The sequence below is a fragment of the Pseudochaenichthys georgianus genome, chromosome 4, assembly GCF_902827115.2.
Source record: "Pseudochaenichthys georgianus chromosome 4, fPseGeo1.2, whole genome shotgun sequence".
In the NCBI taxonomy this organism is placed as follows: Eukaryota; Metazoa; Chordata; class Actinopteri; order Perciformes; family Channichthyidae; genus Pseudochaenichthys; species Pseudochaenichthys georgianus.
Window position 1 is genome coordinate 42,563,532 of NC_047506.1, and position 24,835 is coordinate 42,588,366.

The 24,835-nt window shown below is 40.0% G+C and overlaps 1 protein-coding gene across 1 annotated transcript in view; it reads left to right on the forward strand.

Annotated features, from left to right (window-relative positions):
- Positions 1-24,629, forward strand: part of LOC117445432 (uncharacterized) — a 111,746-nt gene extending 87,117 nt beyond the window's left edge. Inside the window, exons 4-5 of the mRNA XM_034081127.2 lie at positions 9,743-9,948; positions 21,601-24,629. Coding sequence (XP_033937018.1) covers positions 9,743-9,948; positions 21,601-21,826 — 432 coding nt within the window. The 3' untranslated portion in view covers positions 21,827-24,629. The remainder of the gene's footprint in view (positions 1-9,742; positions 9,949-21,600) is intronic.
- Positions 24,630-24,835: the final 206 nt, after the last annotated feature.

Sequence of the window (24,835 nt, forward strand, 5' to 3'; positions counted from 1 at the left end):
GCCCCCCGCTCTCAGTGTGTGCTGAAACAGCTGAGATGCATAAGGAGTCTAATGGGAGCAGAGATTCCAGGCCGCTTGATGGCTCTCATCAATCACCTTTCTCCTTTGGAGGTGTGATGCCGGCCAGGGGGAGGGGCCACGGAGGGTCGGGGGGAGGGAAGGCATCAGGCTTTTAATCTCAATAAGTTAATGGACTTTCTAGTCTGGTCTTGCTAAGTAGAACTTCATCCCTGTTGTTAGCAAACAAGCAGCAGCACACGGGAGACTGTCTCTGGAGCGGCTTGGCATTTCTACATTACACACTTAATTTGTGTTGCAACCAAAATTAGCAGATCTAACTAAAGTGTGTCGATACGCTGATAACTGCCTGCTGAAGGTTACTAAGTACTGAGTTTAGGAAAACAGATGCAGATCTCTAATGGAGCAGGTATACATGGTGCAGTTCCTTGGTAAATATTGTATTGCTAATGATGCTGCACGTAGCCGAAGGCATATACATGTATAGTAATCGTCCCAAAGTCCTAAACCACACAGGACACATTGTGTGGTCGATTATATCCTCAAGCATGAAACATGCACGGATGTGATATTGTTTTGAAATCTGAAGGTGGAATAAACCAAGTCCTCCATGAACAATAGATGTCTATAATCATAGCTAAGCAACAGTAACTGGCCAGCTATTGCTTGATGGTCATTTTACCATATTTCCAAAACAAAAAAATACAAAGGCAAAATCATGAATGATGGATTCAAAAATGTATTGTCTGGTCAAACACATCATCGTACCTAAACAACAGAATAGAGCGTTAGCCAATGACTACCAAGAGTAGCCATGGATTGGTGAGCATTGTGAAACTGTTGCTAATTTAATATAAATTGGTTTTTTGTTTAGATTATATTCTATACTCAAAGAGTTAGCATTAACTATCTAAAATAAGATAAAATGGAGATTTATTAATCCCCGTGGGGAAATTCAGTTAGCTAGTCATCTAGTTAGCTATAGATGTAGGTCAGCGACGTGCAGTCAGGGGAGGCAGGGGAGGCAGAGTCTCACCTGTCATACTCCAATGTAACGTAAAAACATCTAAAGAAAAACTAAATAGTAATAATAATAAAATGTCTCCACTGATCTGTGCTGTGATTTATGTTTGATTCCAATCGCTTTTTATAGTCAAAATCAGCAAATTTGCCGAGCTCCGCTACAACTACGGGTAGCGATGAGAAGTGAGGCAGGGACGAGCTCTGCCTCTCGTAAACCCAGAGTAACTGGCTGGAGTGCGGGCACTAATTTAACGCGGGCACTTAATCCAGTTACTGTGGGGTAAGGTGAGTATGAAGGTAGTAGATATGGTGCAAAATGTGAGAGCGTGTAAAACCTGATGTGAGCACTTTCAGAAAAAAAATCTGAGCCTGTGTGCATACATTTACACTTGTATAAAATATCCACGTAACTGTGAACCAAATTTGAAGTCACAGAAGAAAAAAACAAGTTTTGTAGCTTGTAGGGAACAAATGGATTTAGTAATGAAATGTTCACTTGCAGACAAATACATATTTTTTAAATATATTTTCCATTACAACTGCAACTTGGTTATTACAACCTCTCAAATCAGTCATTACAACTTGACGAATCTGCTCTGTGGCAGTATAAATCGGCGAATCTGCGGTCTTGACCTGTAATTTTCACCTGTAGATGTGGGGGAGGGAGGGGTGTTGGAGCGAAGGGGCGGAGCTATCAGAACAACGAGGCTTGGGTCAGTCACACAGTCACAGCCACAGTCAGGTCGAACCGGATGACTGCGGGGCTAACGGTTCGCTAAAGGTTCGTGTCGCTACCAGTCCGCTGACATGGCGCGTCAATCAAAGGTAAGTTTTGCCCATTACTTGCCCAGTATTACTTTGAATATTATTATTGTGATTTAGGATTAAATCCGCTTTGAAGACCACCGTTTTATATCGTGCAGTTTAGCGGCGAAATAACGTCAGTTAGCCAGCTAACGCTAGCTTTGTTGAGTTTATGCTAGCTAAACAAGTAGTGGTTGTAGTCTACAGCAGTAATTAATATAGTATAGCCTACTGCTTTGGCACTAAAGGTTGATAACCGTTTATGAAAAATAAAACCAATTGAACTGTACTGAAATAATGACAAGTGTTATAATTGTCTTGAGCTCCTGCTGTGTTTTTAAAGCCTTTTTAAATTATCCATTATTACATTACATGTTACTTGTTAGACGCTTTTATCCAAAGCGACTTACATACTCAATACTGTGGACAATCCACACAGGAGCAATTTGGGGTGAAGTGTCTTGCCCAGGGACACAACGACATGCTGACTGCAGTGGGCTTTGAACCTGTGACCCCCTGATCCGAACACCAACGCTCTATCCACTGCGCCACCATGCTATTTTCTATTTAGAACGAAGACTTCAGAATCTTAAAATCCCTTCACGTTTGTATGCAATTGTGCTGAATTCAACTCTGGAATCAAGCAAATATTAATATGTTTGCATGACATTAGTTATTTATATTTTGATATCACTTAATTATACGTTTAATACATTTAAGTCAAGCTAAGGTACATGTGATGGTACAGTAGCTAGTTAGTACTCTTACCTGTGATGCCTCCTCCAAACAGCATAATAACCAGACTGTACCATTAAAACTACAAGTACCAGTTCTAGATCCTTGACTTTAGACAAACAATTTAAAAGACAAAATGTATTTAAAGACCAATCTTTATTTGAATGTGCCTCTTAACCTGATATATTAGTTATACAGTAATAGTATTGATAATCTAAAAAAACTGAGTAACTCAACAGTTAACTTTATATTTCTTATTGTCTAAAGCATTTATTATTTTCATTTTTCCCCTCTCATATTCAGTGTGGACGGATTGAGACAGCGTGGTGTCCAGAGAGCTGCAGAGACTTCAGGGAGAAACCTCCGTGTGATGGACGTCCTGTCTGTTGGTTTGGAGAGGACTGAGGGTCTTTCCTCAGCGAGGAGGACCAGGCCTGATGGAGGAGCTGATACCATCGCTGATACCACCTGCACAGGCCTAGTCTGTCACGTTATTTGACTAAATGTGTTTACTTATACATTTAATAGGTTTACACCTTCTGTCCATATGTGCTTTTTATTTTAAACATGTTTGATTAACTTTTGGTTCACATTTCAATAAATTGTATTTGCATTCCTTTCGTCCATTATTCTTACTGAAAATGTTAGATTACACATTCACATCTGATTGACCCCATTTATTTGTGACGTTGCAAACTCTGCGGTACAAGGCACAAGCAATGTGAAGCTCATAAAGTGAGGCAAATAGAAATAATCAGCTGATGGAGTGTAGATGTGGAAATAGATGCATCCCATCAGCTGACTTTGTTTTTCGCCACACTTTATAAGCCTGACTATAACCACCCCTTCTCTGAGGTGCAGGCAGCGTCACAAACAAATTATGGTCCTGATAGACTACAAACATATTCGGTGTGCAGATCTTTGTTTTCACAATATAAGTAGTTTCTTAATGAATGTCCTGTACTGGTCTTAAAATCTCATAACATCAGCCTTTAATGTTCCTCTTGAATGTTCTTCTTGACCCTCAGAGAAAGAGGAGATGCTGAGTCGTGTCTTTCGGCATGTTCTTTCCTAACAAAAATGACAGGAAACATAAAACATTATTGCAGAACAAGTGTGTTATTTATGAAAGAGGTGTGTTTAGGGGCTGTTGATATAATTATTTTTTAATTGTAATCAGATTATGAATGAACAGTATGAAATTCATCAACATTGAAATATATGTTATTATCAAAATAATATTTAACTGTTATCAAAACGTAGTGGAACTGTAGAAGCTTGCTCTGTTGTCTCACTGAAAGAATAACTTTTACCAAGTTTTTTACAGAAAATATTGAGAGATAAATAGTAGCAGTTCTCACTGTGTTAAATAGCTTTGCCTTCAATACATTAAATTAGAAAGCTGACATCTAAATGTAACCTTTTGCATGGAAAAAAACCTCAACTTCACTGATAGGTGATCTAGTATTTAGTATTGTTTAATGGAATGTATATCAGTGTATTAAAGTCAATACTTCATTTATTTAAACCAATATTTTTCTTGATTCTTTGTACAGTAGGAAAAAAAGAGTCTTTGTACCTGTGCTGAAGTTCACTGCTGTGAGGAGTCCAGTTCTGTCGCTCACTCTCTGGTCCAGCCTGTCTGCATCACCTGGACACCTTAAACAAACAGATATATGTAAAAAACCATGTGTACAAACAATATAACTGATTATCTTCTGTTGGATTGTGTATTGTCCGAGTCAGGGTCCTTTTTATTTTACTGTAACTTTGGAAGTTGGGTTACCAATGCTTACTGTTTATTTGATACCCATTTGGTAATACAATAAAAAAAAAAAAAAAGGTTTGGGTTTGTTCTTCAGATGACTGTGACGTTAACGTGTAAGCTCAATAATGAACTCCAGCTCAACGAACCATATTGTAATATCTAAGTAATCATCTTGAAATATGACATTAATAATTGTAATATACACACATCTTATTGTGAGGTTGATTTCATATACACTACTTCGACTTTAGCTAAATAGCATGGATAATTTACAAAGGCTTTAAAAACACAGCAGGAGCTCAACCACTACTTGTTTAGCTAGCATAAACTCAACAAGCTAGCGTTAGCTGGCTAACTGACATTATTTTGCCGCTAAACTGCACGATATAAAACGGTGGTCTTCAAAGCGGATTTAATCCTCAATCACAATAATAATATTCAAAGTAATGGGCAAAACTTACCGTTGATTGACGCGCCATGTCAGCGGACTGGTAGCGACACGGACTGGCCTTGTCGTTCTGATAGCTCCGCCCCTTCGCTCCAACACCCCTCCCTTCCCCTACATCTACAAGTGAACATTTCATCACTAAGTTCATTTTTTTTCTACAAGCTACAAAACTTTTTTCTTCTTCTTTGACTTCAAATTTGGTTCACAGTTACTTGGATATTTTTTCAAGTGTAAATTTGGTTCACAGTTACGTGGATATTTTTTACAAGTGTAAATTTGGTTCACAGTTACGTGGATATTTTATACAAGTGTACATTTGGTTCACAGTTACGTGGATATGTTATACAAGTGTAAATGTATGCACACAAGCTCAGATTTTTTTCTGCAAGTGCTCACATCAGGTTTTACACGCTCTCGCATTTTGCACCATATCTACCTTCATAGGTGAGGCACAGATGAGCTCTGCCTCACCTCAGAATGCGTCACCCCACAGAAACTGGCTGGAAAGCGGGCCCTAAGCGCATGCCTGCACCATCTCACTGTATGTCACCAATGTAATGTTTCTAGATCCCTTTATTACATTTATCCTCGCCATCCATAGTCTCTAAATAACTTATTTCACGTATGATATTTAGGCCCGCTGGTCTCATCGTACAACGGCAATGAAAAAAGCACCAGGAGAGGCAGCCATAACCTCTGCCGCACTGAAGGGGGCGCAAGTGAGCCCACATGTTCTTGTTGCTACTGTTATTCGCGCAGAGACGGTAGACGCAAACAACAAACTAGACTTTTGAAACTAGAGGAAGATAAGGAGGACTTTTACAAAAAAGTAATAGAGATTGTTGTCCAGAAGGAGAGCATGGACTTCATATTTAAGTCAAGGTCAGACCACCATTGTAATGAAAATGGGATCTTACTAAGAAAGAACAATCCAATATTTAGATTTTGGGTATCCTTTTGTTGAACGGTCTATTTAAAATGAATCGAAGCATCAGACTAAAAAATCGAATATTTCGATTAAGGTCAAATATAATATTTGTAAATCTGACTCTGAAAGAGTCAGTGCCTCACCAGCCATGAACCTCACCGCACGTCACTGATGTAGGTTAGGATGGAAGAGTGAAGGCTACTTGCTAAAAATTAGATGCCTGCTTTTGTCTTGCTTTTTTTTAACAATGTTTTCGAAAATAACTTTCAAAAATGACTATTAATGACACCGATAACCCAAATAACTGCAGTTCAGGATTACAAAGTTTGGCATAGCATCAGTAACAAAGCAATATGAAAGTTAAAGTGATTCATTTGTATATATTACTATGGTATGACATATCATTTGTTTTTCTCTGCAGCAGTTTGTCTGATTAACAACATATCATAAATAAAATGGCAGGTCAAACAGGTGTGACCATGACTTTATAAAGATCATATTGTATGTGTGCCTTTGCTACCTTTTCTGTACCAGTGTGATATTTCTGGTACACCTTGGTTAATGAATTATCCCCATGCTGGACAATGTGTTCTGAAGGGAGCGGGGGTAATGTGGAAGATATGCAGAAAATGTATTTGGGTTGACTGTCCGGCTATTAATAATGATTGTGTTTGGATAAATAGTGCCCTACTTTCACAATCTGTGGATCTAAATATTCCCAATAGGATTCTTCCCTCCTGTATTGATTGATTGGTTTAGTGTTTAAAGGTCATAGTCATAAAACATCAGCATGTAATTAACACAGCGTGATTTTTAACCAGTGGTTAATGCATTGCGTGCTCACTTTTTAAGTTTTAGCTTCTCAGTCTAGTGTTTGGATTTGTATTGAAGATAAGTGCAGAGGAAATGTAATGTGGTGTTCTTCACAGAGAAGGAGCAGGTGAGGCTGCAGGGCCTGTGATACATATCCTCATGTAGTGAGTCTTTAATCATGGTTTCCTTCAAAGAATAGATGGACTATTGTGTCTCCCCTTCCTCTTAACTAATGGCCTCCAAAACACTAAAACCCTACTTACATTCCATGCAGAGTCACGTGGAGACAAGACAGATGCGGGTCTGCGTCCTTATGGTTACCTCAGCTCCTACTGAGTGTGGCAGAGGGAATACAATGAACATTCTGACATGCTTTTATATTTCATATTGGCTTGGCCTTGATGTGAGTAAATACTGAGATCCGACTGATGGATTTGACGCTAACAGCTTCATTTAAATATGCCTTTTACGTATTGTCACCAAAGTGTGTTCAACTGAACTGACCGCCACATTTAGTCCCACCCTTAAGTGCTTGCGTAATCAGGTTCCATATCTAACAAAAGAAAGCCTTCACATGTGCTCTGTTGTTGGACTGAGAGTTGAGTGTATTCATCATGTCTCTAAGATTGAAACCATGTGTTTTGGTTTGTGAACACGTGTATCTGAATGTCTCGGCTTCCTTTGGCTAAAAGGATGGAATCATGTGTTTCCCTCTTCCTCTCTAACAGCCTGTGCACTGAAGGAACTGGTGTGCATTATGAACCCACATGAAGCAAGATGTATACATTTCTAATTAGCTTTTGATGATGATTGATTACGTAATTAATTTGATATAAATCTAATTTAATATTGGTATAATTTATTTAAATAATAATTGCAATGTTCCAAATTAATTTTAAAATGTTTTCTCATTCAATGATCTTAATGTGTATGATCCACCGTGTTGGCTTGTCAAGTTTAAAACCAGCCTGCCTGCTCAGACTGGTTTCTTTCAAAGCAGATCACTACCCTCACGCACTTGGCAACGGCTCAAACCCAATTGATCCAGGAGAGGAACAAGATGGAATGTGAAATTAACACAAATTCCTTGACTGTAAGATGTATCTGAAAATCCTTACTTTCCATTGTTAAGGACCGTTTATATCCACAAACACAACAACGGGGTTTGGTTTTCATTTGGCTGCAGCATTGTTCCACCTTGAGAAGGACAAATCACCAGAAAGAATCCGATATGAGAGGAAATCACAACCCGGTAATTGAATCAGAGTGACTCAAATCAAAGGAGGCAAAAGTTCAGGATCTGAATGCAGCGTAATGTATCAGTTCCTTAGAACCTACTGACATAGCTCACTTGTGGAGGAGCAGGCCTAGACAGAGAGCTGAGTAATTAAGATGGATGCGTTCTGTTATCAGGCAGCCACTTACTGGGCCTGATGTAACCTTAAACATTGAGGGTAGCTCAGTTGCACAAAGAGTCTAATTAATGAATAGCAGCCATGAAAGAGGACAAGGCAAGTGTGCTTTTGCAGATGAATTCCAGACACTAATCAAACACTGTTCAAGTGCTTTGCTTGCTTTGTCTCCAGAGCAAAGCAATATTTGGCCAGGACTTAAAGCAATGTTTGCACACTGGCTTGATGACTGCACGCATGCTTCAGTGTGTGTTATGTGTGTGCGTCTGATTCTTTTTATTTAGTTTTCTTGTTTGTTTTGTTTGTGTGAAAGTGCTTTATACTGTTTTAAAGTGCCAAGCCAGTGGTAATACACCACTACAGATCATGTGTGATGTTGTATTATTAAGTTGATTGTTTACCCTCCATCATTGGTCAACTCTACGGTTAATAGGACTTATATAAGGGGGGAATGTCTATTTGCGCATTATGGCTATAGCTCGGTATATATCGATTGTTTTTAGCTGGAAACCCACTACACACTTTAAAAGCTAATGGCTACTAAATGAGCTTGTGTCACCAGAGACAGAGAGTGTACATTATCTTGTAATGGTAGTGTTTAGGGTGCAAAACCCTGGCCTTGGACAAATTATGTAATGACTAGATCTGGATGCGATCCAAGTGATCCATTCTTCACTTGTTAAGAACACAACTCTAAGAAAAGTGTGCGCTTGTGTAATTCATCAAGGTTAGACATAATTAGGAGCCATTATTTTGCGAAAGTGTTTTTTAAAATAGTCAACATATTGGTTCCAGACCTGTGCATGGCTTTACATTTAAATAACCAGATCATTGTTGTGTAATCATTTATATGAACAGATATCTGCATATGAATGCAACATATGTAGACAATGGTATGGAGGATGTTGCTATTGGAAGCCTCCTGGTTTCACGTGTCGCCGAGTAGGATTCACCAATGGTGTTTGAGACGACTTTGGTTGCATGCTGGTGAACTGTTTGTGTTGAAAGTAAAACACAGGAAACACATTGACCAGATGCAGGCTGGGAAACCATCGGCTATCTTCTGGCACAGAGATGTGCATATGACTTGAGATTGGACTGTTAATACCAGCACTCTGGAGAGGAAGTCTTCGGGTTGCTTGCTACACTGGAACCCCAATAATATTAGTAGTTACAAATGGGGAAATTGGGCAACGCCCTCTAGCAATTTGGCAACACCCCCAGCCACTGGCATCCGCTGGGATTTTGACTGGGACACACCCATGTGAGTCCTATCTGGGGTGCTACATCTGTACACCCTGAGACTAAATAGTCATCAAACCAACAGCTGATGGGTTGATGAAGTCAAACAAAATGGTTATTCAGTGTGATTAATAGGCCATGCAAACACACTGCGCTAGGACATGGCTGTGATTTGAATAAATGCTAATGTGAGCATGCTAACATGCTAAAAATGGCAATGCTAAAAATGCTTGGCAGTCGATGCCTTATATGGTTAGCACCTGAGTGTAGCATGTTTAGCAATAAAGTTTGGGACGATGGGAATGCCATGGTATTTGGTCAGAAACCAAAGTATTGAAATTATGCAAAGGTCAGACAAGAACCAATAACATTTAGAGCGCATCTAAAACATGTTGTGGACACACAACACGTTATTTTTCCTTTTCGCTAGCATTTTTAATGTGGCATTGAAATCTAAAACTGCAACCTTTTGATGAATGTGTTTATTTTTCTAGTGAAACAACAGTGTGCATTCCTGACACTTCCAGTACTTCCTGCTCTCTGTTGTCCAGTACCAGGTCCAGTGGACGTCTCCATGGCGCCCTGTGAGCTCCCAGGGGCAGACGTGGCTGGTGCTGCTCAGTGCTCTCGTGCTGCTGTGTCTGGTTCCTTACGCTGTTTACTGCCTGATGACCGCCTTCACCAACCCTCCTCCTTCCATCACCTTTAAAGTGGCAGCAGCCTCCTTTGGTCTGCTGACAGAGATCCTGATCATCAAGTGAGTACTTTCCTTTTAGTATGAACTCTCAAACCTGTACTTAAAGTGCCCTTGGGTCTGAGCTTCTTCTCACATGGCAAACAAAGGCAGAACATCATCTATCAAAATCATGACCACGTCTCCCATCTCTGTTTTGTTTTGTCCTAGCTGTGTGCTCTTCAGAAAAATAAATCGTTGAGCAACATGTCATCTTTATGTAATCTTCAAAACACGCGGTGAGTGTCGGTTTTCACCCAAATAGTCATCCCCCACCTCTCTTGTTTTTTCTCTTGTATTTCTTTCCCATTTCGATATTGCTAATTGGAATGATGCCTGCGGTATTGTAAACCATTAGTAAATGAACAGTCTGTTTTTATCAACATCTAGCTTGTAAATAATGCATTAGATTCCTGGCATAAACAATATCTACTCTGTGATTAGAAAGCAACATATGGCTGATACTGTAATCAGATTACAAATGTAGGTTATATAATCTCTAATTGCTTAAAAGCAGTGCCCAAATCAGGCTGAAGAATACAGGATTACGTGAACATAGAGAAATAATACTCCTAATGGTAAAATGTTGTGACATATTGACTGTCCCTCATCAACTGATGCTGGGATTTAGACCAGCCCAGCTTGATAACATTCAATGTGAAACATAATGGGAGTAGTCAAAGTGATGTAACCGTCCATTCGCCCTAAACAGCGTTTCGTGCCAGTAGCTAAATTCAAACTTTGTGTTCCTCTAGTATTTGTCTTAACTAAAATAGAGAGGCTGTTTGTAATTAACTCAACAAGGCTCGTAACTTTTTTCCCCCATTAAGTGCCTTTGCAAGGAATGCGGCGAGTGAACTGGTAATTAATAAATGTGGTTGCACTGCTAATGTGCTTCTGCATCATGATGTTGTTGCAGCCCGTATCCACGCTCGTAATGAGCTGTAATTTTATGACAGGAAATTGGTTTTCTTAAAACACATTGAGCAGCTTCAGACGAGATACATTCTTGGCAGATCTAAGCTGCAGGTAAGTGTTGTTTGAGTTTGAAGAGGTTCAAATACGTTGTCATGCTAACAGTTATACCGTTAAAATACTAACACTTTGTTAATGAGCATGAATCATTCCAAAATAACTTGTTGTTCAGGCTTTTTTGAAGCGTCAAAGCCTGAGCAAATCTAAAAGGTTTGCAGTAAAGCCATAATCCAAACTGTATGTAATATCATTATATATAATGGTGGAACAAGTATGTTTATATGTAGCCAACGTAACAATACCACTGTGTCAAAGTACTCTCATACATGTCAAAGTTCGTCATTCAAAATCCTACATAACTAACGTGAAATTGTCAAAAAACACCATTAAATGAAATTGGCTGACTTCCTGTTGGGTTTGCTGACTCGCTCTAATTTGTTTTGTTTGCTTTGTTGTCTCTTTGTTTGATATTTAACCTCTAAATTCATCCATGTAGGACATTCACAAAGATAGGTTATATGTGGTACTGTGCTGCAAACTCTTTTTTACATACAGCTTTGGATTTAATGCATTTTCTTTTGTTTTTTTACATGATTTTCAAATGTCCAATTCATTAATAATATGAATACTAAAATAATAAAATGAACAATAATAATAATAAAATGGGCAAAATAATATATAGAGCATTTATGTGTTTATTATTATTAATGTGTCACTACTTTTAATACACCTGGGGTATCTTACTAAAAAAGAATACCTCATAATAAAGAGCTGATTTACTTTGTATGAATATTGTATATATCTTCAAAGTAACTTGTTTAGTTAAATTAAGGATTACATATCTATTAAACCTGTGTTAAAATAATGACCTAAAAGCAGTGCTTGTTCAGTTCCAGCGTGTCTCCTGTCCATGTCTCGGTCTGCTCCTCACACTGGAGGTGTCCCACTGCAGGAACAGGTTTCTGTGCACTCATGCACGTTATCACTGGTGTGATTGGGAGGGTGGTGGGTGCCCTTGTTAGGATGGGTGGGCCTCACAGACCCGTGCCCCATGGTGCTTGTGCTGCCTGGGATGTGCCAGCCTCCTGCTGCCCCCTGTCAGCCTGCATCTCAGTCACTGTTCCCCCCGAGGGTGGAGGTCCCTGTGAGGCCCGACCCCCTCATCTCTCACCCACCACACGGCCTGGTTTCTAAGAGAAAGAACGAGACGAAGATAAACACTTCAGAAAAACCTTTTATTGTGTTGAGTCCATATTCTGTACTCTCGTGTTCATTAATAGTCACTCTTGATTCAATGGTCACATGCTATAATGGCAATGTATTGGAAAGAGGGCTAAAGCATTTTGCTGCCATCCAGTAAGTAAAGTAAATGAGCCTCTGTTTCTTACCTGTTGTCAGTTGCCATGGCTACATCACTTCAGACACAGGTTTTGTTTTCTTGAAAGCAATTACACTGTAAGTTCTGAGGAAATATGATAGTTTAATAAAAGGTTATGGTCATTTGGCTAATAGTTGCAATGCTTTCTCATTTGTTTGTTAAAACCAATATTCTAGATTGTTCTTGGTGTGAATACGTTCCATAAGAATAACAAAAGCAAAATAAATGTATCCTACTTCAGTTGTTCCTCCATCACCATGACATAGCACTTCAGTTTATTTCTGCGATTCAGTCATCATCCTGCTCCATAAGAAACTCACAAAAGAACAAAAGCTGAAAATAGTCCCCAAATAACACACTTTTTCCTAGTTTAAGTAACGTGTGCAAAGAACGACAGTGCCCAGCTGTTTACTAAAATTACTGAGCCTTTTTTTCAAATGAAACTATTAAATTGTGACCCATAATTAACAATTGACATTGTGCGTAGTAACTAATGGGCTTCATGGAAATTGCAGTCAATAAGAAAAATATTGACTTATAGCTGAATTTTTGTTCAAAAGTTGTCCGGCTATTTCAGAGATATTTCACTTTCACAGACTTGGCAGTGCTGGGTTAAAGTGCTGCAAGCTAACATGAATGTAAAAGGAAACCCAGTGAAGTGTATATTATTTGTTCTTCACAGTGTTGTTAATTTTAATAACACTGTTATTATTTGTTTTAATGTTGTCAGCTGTTTTATAAATTAGTCTTAGTCTTGAGTCCAATGTCCTTCTTAATTGTTATCCTACTTAGTAAATAGTACTGCATGATGATATAGTCATAGATAGAAAATAAGGTACCACTTTACAATAAGACTACCCTCATAAAGGATTCATAAAGGGTTTATAATTAGGTTATTAATTAGATTGTAAACACTTTATTAATCATTAAGAACCATTTATAAACCAGTTCTAACATAGTTTTCATTCATCAACACAGGCTCACTATTTGGCAAGATGACTAAGCCTGGCTGATGGATGCTGGCTGATGAAGAAGACAAAGTTCTAGGTAGCCAATATACGACTTAGCAGTTCAGATCCATGTGGGCTCACTATTTGGCAAGCAACCGGTCACAGTCGCCCTGTGTATCTCATGTCTTATAAAAGCTTATTAATGATTTATAAAGTGTTCACAACCTAATTAATAAATGAATTACAAACTATTCGTAAACCCTTTATAAGGGTAGTCTTATTGTAAAGTGGTACCAAAAATAATTATACCTGTGCCATCTTGTTCTTGAGGATTACATTCATAGATTCAATAAAATAAATAAAAAACTTATTTTGTATGAATCCTTCATATTTCTATCCACTCCAATGTGGCTTCCCGTTTGAACCTTTAAAATAATCGTTATTTGTTCACCCTCGGTTTGCAGGTTTGTTATTGGACACATTCACAAAGTCACATGACATTTGTCAGGCTTGAACTGCCTTTCAGTTTGCTGTCACACAGTCTGCACCCTCTCCTTCCTGTATGTCAGGGCGAGCGCTGAGACGGCGCCTGACCACGCAGCTCTGCACTGTGAATTTTTATATGCCATGCCTGGAGGTTAGAAACTCTCATTATGCCGTGTTAGATTTATTAAAATAGATTATGGAAATGTTAATTAAGTCATTAATTACATTATTTAAGCAGCATTGACAGATAAGGGAGTGTGTGTGTATGTGTGTCGGGGGGGGGGGGTTGTCGAGCTCCCTGGGTGGTTTAAAAGGATGTGATTGGTGACAAGGGACACTGTGGAGATGGCGTCTAACCGCTAGCACTGACATGATACAAAGTGGCCTCCGCTGCTCTCTCACCTCACGCTACTGTCAGCTGCCCGAGGACCAGGAGATATCCGTCCCTTTGCAGATATACGTCTTCACAAAAGGACAAATGTACTTGTTAAAAAGGTAGTACTACACACTGAGAGCTCAGTGCTTAGAGTATAGACATTTGAAATCTGCTTTACATTTTCCTCAGTCGAGCATTTGCTGTGACATTTGAACCAAGGCCTCAAATCATATTTCCAAGCTGTTCCCAAGGAAAACACAACGGCACAATTGTAAGATGAATTACCCGGGAGTTGATACTATGGACTCTCTTATCTGTTGACAGTTTAGTTACCGCGAAGCACAATAAATGTGTTTTCCCATTCTCTGAGAATTGAGCTTTTCTGTGTCCCATCAAGCCTATATTAAGGGAGGGGAAATTGGTCTGATCACACTTGATAAGAACAAATAATAGATGTTGTAAACAAGCAGAATGCTTCAATTTTGATCTAAGGCATTGATTTGCCTCAGCAGCCAATTACTGTGTAGACTGAGGTTATGCATCCAGTCGATCTGCTGGGAGAGGGAGTGTTGTCTGCTGTCTTTTACTTTGTACCAAGCAGTTCCTAAAATGTGACTGAATGTAAAATGTATCATTAAGGGTACTTATTATTCCCGCCTGCTGTGCTGATCCAGTGAGTTTACTCTGGTATCTTCTGAACCACTCCAGGGTCCTTAACCTCCTAATCAGACTATATTAAATGATGGCACTGACCTGCACATTAGCACACACACAAGTACACACACAGATGCCCCCCTCCTTTTATTATTTTATTTATGTTTTTGTTTGCTTCATATCTCTATTATTCTTTGGATTTTGTACAACTTTTTTGTTGATGTCTGTTTGTACTATTTTCTTTCTACATATGTTGGCTCTGTAGATACAGCTTAATGAAAATGGAAAAACTGCTTAATACAATCTGACCATGTCTGTAAAATGAATTTGAAGCTGAAATAAAAACTGAGTTAAAAAAATGTAGGTACTTATTATAGCAATTTACATACATGTATCGCTTTTGTATTATCACAAGTTTAGTGAAAGTCTAATCTGGCCTTAAATTTGGCAATAGCTTAATGTTCGCTTAAACAGCTAACATTAAGAATCAAACATGCTAGATTGATGCAGCATAGCTGAATTAGAGATAGCTGGCTAACCTTTACGGTGGCCCTGAAGTGCAAGTCAAAACAACATTTCACAAAACACTACAGCATTTCAGAAAACACTACCGCATTTCACAAAACACTTCAGCATTTCAGAAAACACTTCAGCATTTCACAAAACACTACAGCATCTCACAAAACACTACAGCATTTCACAAAACGCTACAGCATTTCAGAAAACACTACAGCATTTAACAAAACGCTACAGCATTTAACAAAACGCTACTGCATTTCACAAAACACTACAGCATTTCAGTAAACACTACAGCATTTCAGAAAACACTTCAGCATTTCACAAAACACAACAGCATTTCACAAAACGCTACAGCATTTCAGAAAACACTACAGCATTTAACAAAACGCTACAGCATTTAACAAAACGCTACTGCATTTCACAAAACGCCACAGCATTTCACAAAACACTTCAGCATTTCACAAAACACCACAGCATTTCACAAAACACTACAGCATTTCACAAAACACTACAGCATTTCACAAAACACAACAGCATTTCACAAAACACTACAGCATTTCACAAAACACTTCAACATTTCACAAAACACTACAGCATTTCACAAAACACAACAGCATTTCACAAAACACTACAGCATTTCACAAAACACAACAGCATTTCACAAAACACTACAGCATTTCACAAAACACTTCAACATTTCACAAAATACTACAGCATTTCACAAAACACTACAGCATTTCACAAAACACTACAGCATTTCAGAAAACACTTCAACCTTTCAACTTTTACGGAAAGGGTATTCCTTAAAGCCCATGTCACACTGTCCCGAAATTGACACCAGATGGACACACGATAAAGGAAATGTTCAAATTCGGCTCTGATCGTAGCAACATCGGGCCATTCGTGAGGGCATCTAAGCCATCGTATGACCGCCGGTGGAGTTTCTCAGGCTCCGGCAGCAACTTCGTGAGCGGTGGCAAAATCTTTGGCATGCCAAGAAATTTCCGAAGGACCTTGCGAAGGTTCATTTTCGTGTTGAATTTGTGTGTCCATTTTGCCCTTCATAAGGCACTCGTGAGGGCATCTTGTCAAATCGTATCATCTTCGTCTGATCATCGGTGCCATCGGGCATTTATCGCCTCACGAACACAATACGAAGGAAACAAGAAGCTGCCCGATTGTCTTAGGAAGACTACTTGAAGCCCTCGCAATGCCGTCGTGTAGCCATCGTATTATAGTACGATGACATCGAGATTGCATTCATTGCACACCAGAGATGTTCACAAGTCTTTTTTTGCAAGTCCAAGTCAAGTCTCAAGTCTTTGGTCACGAGTCCAAGTCAAGTCTCAAGTCTTTGTGGGGTGAGACTTGATCAAGTCTCAAGTCTTTGGTCACGAGTCCAAGTCAAGTCTCAAGTCTCTAAAAAAATAAAAGTCTCATGTCTCTTCTGGTTGTAATAAGCCTTCTATTGTCTGCTGCTATCCAGTCTGTTAAGAATACTGCACAGCTATATCTAAGAAATTCAAAGCATTTACTGTGTTATTATCACTCCTATATCTATTAGCATACAGTATCAGTACTGATTAGTTGTTTGTTATACGATCACTTTAAACAGGCTATTGCAATGCAATATGAGGAAAACATCACACTTTAGCTAAATGCAAACAACTTATAAGCAAAACACTTCAGAATCAGAAATCAGTATCACAAATACAAAGCTAGTAGCAAGCTAAGTTAACATTACATAGCTGATGCTGAGCTAAACATGTTTGCTAACCGTCCATGCGTTAATGTGACTGACCTCTCCGGGTGAGTTTTCAAGTGCCTGATGAAATTCGACGTTGTTGCGCCAGCATCCTTGATTTTGATATTGCAGACTTTGCAGTGTGCGCTCCTTTTGTTGGTGCCGCCGGCGTTTTGTTCGAAGTTTTTGTAGTTGAACCTAATTACAAGCGGTACAGCCGCAGGTGTGCCACCGAGGCGAGCACGTCTGCGTAATGAGCCCGGCTAAAATAACTGGATGGCCTACCTGCCTTTCAGCCTTCCATCTGGGCACAAACTTATCTCGTGCCCTCATTGGTCATGTGTGCGTTCGTGTGTGTTGGAGGAGGCGGGCTCTATAAGGAAGTAGCAGCCTCTAGCAGATTATCTCCGGTTGTGTATTTTCAAATTCTAGCGATCTCGAGCCGGTTTCTCTCAAATTTACCTACCCCACAAAAATAGAAAACACAATGATTGTTCACGAGTCCCAACACACGAGTCCAAGTCGAGTCTGAAGTATTTTGGTCAAGAGTCCAAGTCAAGTCTGAAGTCTCTGTGTGTGCGACTCGAGTCCGAGTCGCAGACTCGAGTCACCATCTCTGTTGCACACCAAAATCATGTAAACAGATTATGTAAATAACCCAATTTTTGTTCTGTGAAACTGAAAAGGATATTACATTCTTGTTGTTACTTTCGTTCGTTGCAGTTGTATGTCTGAAATGTAATTTAGGTTAACTTCCTGTTTTATTTAGATGCTTTTATTTTGAAGGCGAGTTTAAGCTGTTGACAGGAAGTTGTTGTTCCTATGGAAACAACATGACCGAGATAAGTAATATATTCTAATCTACATATAAAGACGGAGAAAGTAAAGAATAAAGTGTATGTTTAAATGTTAGCACCCCCTGAAGAGGCACAAGCTCTTACGATGAGTCTGGATACATTCTAAATCAGGGGTATTCAACTAAAATTCAACGAGGTCCAGTTAGAGAAAATGTCCCCATGCAAAGGTCCGGAACATCAAAATGTCTAAGTTGTTTTATGAATTAGTGTGATATATATTGAAGTAGCCTGTAGCTTTATCAACGTCTGCATGTAATCAACAACTGACTGCCAATCAAATAAAGAAAGTACAATTCATAAACAACAACATTTATTTGCAAATAACATTGAACTCTACAGATATACAGTAAATACTGTGGATATGTGTAATGTTCCTCTCGAGCTGCATTTAAAAATAAAATAGAGAAAATAAATAAAATAGCTTTTGAAAATATGTGCATCTTTAAAGTGCTTAATTTTAGATAAATAAAATAAAGTGTAGCAGCAGCTTGAGAGTCCCTTTTTCTTTGTTAACCGTTTCACATCATGACTTAACAGTTTCAGACGGTTATAGAACACTATCAGTCTTTACACATCATAACAATTGAACAGCTTTAAAGTTTCTCTTTCTTTCCCTCTTATATTGCAGTCCCTCACTCACTTTGTTTTGTTCAGAGAGAGAATTGAGCTGGAGCTTGTCCTGCCAGGAGTTTAAATCTGGGCTAAAATTTAGTCAGGGCCATTCTCATACACATGCAGGTGCTCATTGGTTAGCCTCGGTTAGCCTGCGCTGGAACCATATTTAGTTTTGATCCTGGTGGACTGATCATATTGGGCTCTGAGACTGCTTATTTTCTGTGACCTCAGTTCTGACTTGAGAGGGAATGTTTGGTCAATGTTTGTCTGGTGCTGTGCTCCCAGTGGGCAGGATGAACATGAATGAGTCCACTCAGGGTTCAAAGCTCTGTTCTTCTCACTGTCCACTTTCCTCTTCTTGGAGAGCGCCATGTGTAATTATTTGTCTCTCCCTGTCTGCCGCTAACACGCCTGTTCACTCTCCTATCCGCTTCTCTCCCTGTATCGCTAATTATTCTCTTCACTCACTTTCCTCTCCGCTTCTCTCTGCCGCGCTCTCATCTCTTCTTCTGTGTTTCTCTCCCTGTATCGCTCACTCATCTCTTTCGCCCCCTGTCGGCGGCGGTTAAAATAGAATCGCCCCGTCAAAATTGAAATCCCCTATTAATGTATTGATTATAGGTCCGGGTCCGTATAGGTCGGCGTCTGGGTCCGGATCCAGACCGCCTGTTGCCGCATGTTGCCGCCTGTTGCCGACCCCTGTTCTAAATCATCAGTAAAGTCTACGACCATATTTCCTAGTGTGGTTCGGGTGCCATCGTGTGGCCTTCTGTAGGCATCGTACTGGCTTTGGCTGTTGCTTGGCTGTTGACCAAGATCGGGGCCATCTTCGTGGGAAATTTCACAATTCTATATGTGTCCATCTGGTGTCAATTTCGGAACAGTGTGACAGGGGCTTTAGGGAGAACACTACTTGTTTGTGATTGGAAAGAGCCAGCCATGAAGCACTGCTGTGATTAGTTGTTTTTGCTGCCAGTCAAGAAACGACGCTTCGTGATTGATCAGCACCCGACAGCGCAACATGTCCCAAAACATCAGTTAGCTGTTAGCACACAGAGCTCACAGCTCCTCATATCTGTTCAGAAACTGGACAAAAGTGAAACATGTACAAACCACAGACAGTCTGGCGAATACAGTCGCTGCTTTATTTCTATCATGTTTTTTGAAAAAATATATATATTATCATTCTTTTTTTTTCTTTTTTTGCCTAAATCCTACCGGCCCACATTTGTTTTCCGGCCACTCCCCCCACACACCCTGGGAGTGGGGTGTGTGGGAGGCTGGCTGGCGCTGGCGCTGGGCCGTTTTGATAGGCTACCTATGTTCTATCTATCAGATAGTTTCACTTCCACATATCAGTGATATCAAAATACCCACCACCCCCTTTCCCTTCTATCAGCAGTGTTGCCAGATGGGCGGTTTTCCAGGCCAATTGGGCTGGTTTGGGTTGCATTGGGCTGGTAAAATTGGGCTTTGGCGGGTGGACAGAATGTAATCCCTGGGCCACTTTTTCCCCCACAGTCCGCCCCTGATTACATCCTAACGAAAGTTGATAGAATAGTGGAGCCAATGGTCAGGAACAGTAAGTTACATTATTCTAAATATGAGATGAATTCAATCTAATCTCACAACTCTATTGTGGTCAGATGCAATGGTGCGAGCAACAGTTTACTGTATGCAACTTAACGACACCGGTGTATTTCATTGCAAAGATTTTCTGAAATTCACACATTTTACCTTTAACTTCCATAGTTTTATAATGGGGATCAGTCTTGCCTCCTCAGGTCCTCCATCAGGTTGCCAGGCAGTACTTAAAGGTGTATTTCATGATATTAAGTGGCCGCTGATTGTAGGAAATGATACACTATCAAGCTGTCCAATCACCTAGGAGTCAAGCTATCATGATTAGCTCCTACATCAGCCACATGAAACACCATGATAACTACCTCATTGCTGTACTAGTTAGTATACACCACATGCACAATCACATGGTAGCACTGTGCCACTACAAGACTAAAACATGCATATTTCACCTGTCTGATAGCAGTTGAGTACGCAGTGAGAGAATAAAGTACCACACCAGCTCTTAAATCTTGGTGATGACTTGCTGGAGGTACTTGTAACCTATTGGCCAATCACCAAGAAGGATATACTGTAACATATAACATGTAGATACTGTGTCATAAGGATACATTCGTAGTTTGCCAACAATATGTTCTCTTAGCAACTGAAGCACTATAATCATTTGTATGGATACGGAGCAAGAGATGGAACAACATTTACTTTTTCAATGTTTTAAATATATAGTTTGACATTGTGAAAAAAAGGAGCTTCAGTCAGGAGAGGAGTCCAAAGATCATCCAAAAATGTGCCTACAGTACCAACATCTCTAAAGCTTGGATCTAATTGTAATCATGTAACATGACTTAAGAGGCCACATGTTGTCAGGATGGATTACATGTATAGCACACTGTTGCAGGCAGGTGTGACACTTCAACTCTAAACTTTCTTTTGTACCCAGAGGACATTTGTTTTTTTCAGCAGCGCATATTTCAATATATGAAAGACCGCAGTACAGTGAGGGTGAGGGAACGTGTCCTAAACACAAGTGGGCTAGAAGTGCAACACTGGTGACCAGTGTGCAAAAGCACAGCAGTAATAATATCTAGAACAAACGTATTAATTCATACAAAAAGATATCCTTAAATCCTTACTTATGCCCTCAAGAGGGTTGTGCTGTCTGCATTTCAGAGACCCTGCCTTCTGTTCTTTATTTCTGTGCCATATACAAAGTCCTAGCAACCAGGTGCTTGATCGAATTAAATCATTCAAAGGCAAGCTATGAAAATGGCCGATGCACTGTAGCTCTGAGAAAAATGCAAATATAGCAAGGCGAAACAAGAGTGAATCAGGGGTTAGCCTTGGAGCACCGTAACCCTCATTTATGGGGAACGGAGGTGACGACTTTGAATATTTAGTTTACAAAATGAAGCCGACACATTCTTCTCACTGTGGCTTTGATTTGCTTAACATTTCAAAAAGGAATATGTGTGATGAAGCAATCAGACCTCGAGTCCTTGAGTCAGTTCTCTTCTAATGTTTTAATTGTGGTGTTTTCCCAGGTGTGTGTCCAGCTTCCTCAGCAGCCGGTACCGACAGGCGGCTCAGAGCTCCTTCACCGTGCGGGCCAGAGGCTCGGACCAGGACCGGAGGAGAGGGGGCCGCAGGGAGGGGTCTGAGGCCTCGGCAGGGTCAGGTCAGCCTTCATCTGCGGCCTCACCCAGTCAAGTGGATGAAAGGAAAGTGGATGTTGAAGAGTGGATGCCTCAGCCTTTATTGAACAACTAACAGATGGAGTTTACAGAATACAGCAATCCACATGATATTTATGAGATCTTACACTTTATGACCTATCTGCATGGTGTCAAACATCGCTGCTTTCGTGCATGTCAAAGCCTTGCACTCTTTCTTCAGCGGGTATATTTTCATACTGCAAATTGATCATAAGGAAGCTAATTCACGCCGCCTTCAGGAGTGTGTTCAGGCTCAGGGAGGTAAAAAGAAAATGCTGGAATCACTCTTTCCTTAATGATGTCCACACAGAGACAACGGGGCGCCGCTCTGATTAGTGTCACCTGTCCTTGTGCATCTCATCAGCTCCATTATGGCTCCATCTCCCATGCTTCTCCTGCTAATTGAATAGCCTGTGAAGTGGTGACGAGGACGGGGGCGAGAGCAGCGTCTGTCCCACTGCTGCTTCACAAATGAGAGTGAAGCTTCCCAGTGAGACACTACTGAGGCTCTTAACACATAAACCATTATCATACAGATGGAAAAGATGCAAACAAGTAGCCCTCATGTTATATTAGTGTCATATCGTCTGTTATCTATAACAGCTTTCAATCGGCATCTAGTGTTTCAGAGGGCCGATATGCTGCACTGCACATGTCTTTAGTGTATCAGAATGAGTGTTAACATTAGACATAGGCAGAGGTTTGATATGTTGAAAATATGCCTACTTGGAAAGGAAATATATCTTGTTCGATACTCTGCAGCGGAGCTTGAGTTAGCACAAAGACAAGGGGAAAACAAGCTTGGTCAATAGTAATAAAAGTCTAACTACTAGGACATCTTTCACTAATAAATCAACAATGTACACCTTGTTCGTTTCATTCATACAAAAATGAGAGTGTTAGAAATGGCAATTCTGTATATAGTATATTTCCAAATCGCCCCCAAAAAAATGTTTTATTGTCAAAATATCCCATAAAAAAAAGATGGTTCCATTTCTGATCCAGTGGTCACCTACTGTTTGCGTGTTTGTCTGAGTATGTACATATTGTGTGGTTCTTGTTCTAATGTAGAATGCATTTGGAGGGACCTTCTGTCAAGGAATCACAATTTAATTGAGTTGGACAATCCCATGAGCCCCTGGCCTTAAAGACATCGAGAAGATAGAAGCTGGCCTCCAAATAGGTTGTTTGAGAATGGCCACTAACCTCCAAATCTAAGAGATGATTGAGACTGGTCCAAATGATGATGCTGCAGCAGAGAGGTTGGTGGATCAGGTCAATGATGTCCTCTCCGATGTTGCAGATGCAGCTGTTTTCAGGAGATGTTCCATGAGGTTTCTCTGGGTGTTTACCAATCCTCCAGCAAGGACTCCACTTGCTTGACCTGCTCTCTTGATTCTTGCTCTGGAAACATCCTACATTCCAATTAGGCTGTTTGCAGAACCGCCCCTTTGGAGATCAGACCACTGTGGAATCCACCACGTGCCGTTTTGTCTCCTACCAGCCTATTGCCTTCAATAAAGCTGCTTACCGACTATCCCTGGTTCCCCGTGTTCTGCATTCTGGTCCTCAGCTCGTTTGTGACAAGTTTGCTTAATAAGTACTTTTACCTTTTATACTTTAAGTATATTTAGATGCCAATACTTCTGTACTTTTACTTGAGTAACATTTAGAATGCAGGACTTTTACTTGTAACAGAGTATTCCTACACTCTGGTACTTTTACTTAAGTGCAAGATGTGAGTACTTCTCCCACACCTGATGGTATGAATGTTGCCCTGCTTTGATATGTAAGGTTTCATTGTGTGGGTTGTTGTTGTTGACTCATTGATATTGGGGTTAATAGTGGTGTTATTTGTCTTTCTATCTGACAACCATTAGTGGAACAACACCCGACCCCTTCCTTCTCCTGTACGCAATCATTTGAGATGAAAGTGAGGGTTTTGAATATGCAGATGACACGGCCTTAGTTGGCCTTTGTGTCTGGCACACGCTCTCTTCAGGCTCGGTGCAAGATGAACAATTCAATGTTGATTGCACTTAAGAAGCCCCCAGATGCTGTCTCCTGCAGTGACGCGTTTTCCCCCGGTATCGGGGGGCCGGGCTTAAGTTAAGATATAATCATTTGTGCCAAGCAGGATTTCAGAAGAAAGCCAAATGCATTTGACATCATCGCACGGACTGACGGCCAATTTAACTGAAAAGATGAAGTATATTTAAGAAAATGCACACATGGCTTTATTTCGTTAGAACACAACGGGCAAGTCAGTGAACATGTTTACAAAGCCCTGGTTGAGAGTGACTGTTTGAACTGCGAGCTGCAGCATGAGATGGAAAAGATAGTTGGCATCGCCAGCGAAATAATTGGGACGCCCCAGCTTCGTGAGCTATGTTGCATCAGGACAACAGCATTCTCAATTTCATATTCAGACCATTAATATACAAGCAAACAACTATGTGCCATGTAAAAAGAGAAAGGGAGGCTTTAACCAAACATTGTTCCAAGAAAGAATTATATTCCAAGTACAATCAGCATTTTAAAGTTTTAAAAAATGACAGATCTTGCCACGAATCTTTCGCCACAGTATTTTGTTTAAGGCTTAAAGCTGTTTAAGGTATTTATCTGTGATTTTCTTTTTGATCACTGTCGTATAAGCTTTACTTTCTCAGTGTTATATTGTAGCCAGATGTGTTCTTTATAATACTTGTTTTATGTTAGTTGTTGTGCCGCTTTAATGTGTTGGTGTACAATGCACTTGTATTGTATTCTGTTTTAAACTAAAATGTTCCTTTACAACTACCACAATACTGATGTGATGGAGAATAAAGACATTTTTAAAGAGTATACTCTTTTTTAAACAGCTGTGCATTGTAGTTTTAAGAAAGCTTAACTCTTAACTGTCTTTTCTTCTTTGGGACTATTTTCAGCAGCGGATTAATCCACAGGTGGTGCTTTAGTGAGTAACTGGGGCAGCAGGAGGTGCACGTGGGATATTCAAATGAAACTGCAGTGTGTGTTCACGGTACTGAGGGAATGTGGTCGGTGTGGCTCGTTCTGTGTGTAA